Here is an 848-nt window from a genome sequence, read left to right on the forward strand (position 1 = left end):
TGGAGTCTCACTCTGTCACCCAGGCTTGACTGCAGTGGCATGACAGGGCTCACTGCAACCTCCACTTCCCCGGTTCAAGAAATTCTCTTGCCTCAGTTTCCTGAGTAGCTGGAGTTACAAGCGTGAGTCACCACGCCTGGCCTATACATCTTTCGATGCGTATAAATTCAAGTCCCTATAACTATGTGGTTGTTGATGTCAATAAATGTTAATAAAACCCTGGAAGAATCAGTGCAAATAATTAGGAATATTTTTTTCCTTGAAAGTATGTGTTTAAAAAATATTTGTATATACAAAATTTTAATAATGAGTAACATTTAAACACTAACGTTAACAAACTTATAACAAATATAAGTAATAAAATATCACAGCCTAAAATGCTCCAGAATTCTGCAAATACAAAGCTGACTTTTCCAGCTGAGGAGAAAGGAAACCTCCCCCTGCACCTCCTCCTGGGGCCTGCCCCGTCCTCGGTGGGCCCCCCCCCCCCCCGGGGGCCCCCCGCGCCCCCGCAGGAGGTTTGTGTCCGGGCTCAGACGGGCCTCCCCTCACTGTGTCTCGCACAGTAATACACGGCCGTGTCCTCGGCTCTCAGGCTGCTCATCTGCAGATACAGCGAGTTCTTGGCGTTGTCTCTGGAGATGGTGAATCGGCCCTTCACGGAGTCTGCGTAGTATGTGCTACCTCCATTAGGATTAATTCCTCCAACCCACTCCAGCCCCTTCCCCGGAGCCTGGCGGACCCAGTGCATGTAGTAGTTACTGAAGGTGAATCCAGAGGCCGCACAGGAGAGTCTCAGGGACCCCCCAGGCTGGACCAAGCCTCCCCCAGACTCCACCAGCTGCACC

At 50.5% G+C, this 848-nt stretch overlaps 1 protein-coding gene across 1 annotated transcript in view; it reads right to left on the bottom strand.

Annotated features, from left to right (window-relative positions):
- Positions 1 to 532: 532 nt before the first annotated feature.
- Positions 533 to 848, bottom strand: part of LOC108298707 — a 7,118-nt gene continuing 6,802 nt past the window's right edge. The window contains 1 exon segment of the mRNA XM_037735873.1: positions 533 to 841. Within this exon segment, the coding sequence (XP_037591801.1) occupies positions 533 to 841 (309 nt within the window).

This window comes from Cebus imitator, unplaced genomic scaffold (genome assembly GCF_001604975.1).
Source record: "Cebus imitator isolate Cc_AM_T3 unplaced genomic scaffold, Cebus_imitator-1.0 Scaffold1051, whole genome shotgun sequence".
NCBI classification, from domain to species: domain Eukaryota; kingdom Metazoa; phylum Chordata; class Mammalia; order Primates; family Cebidae; genus Cebus; species Cebus imitator.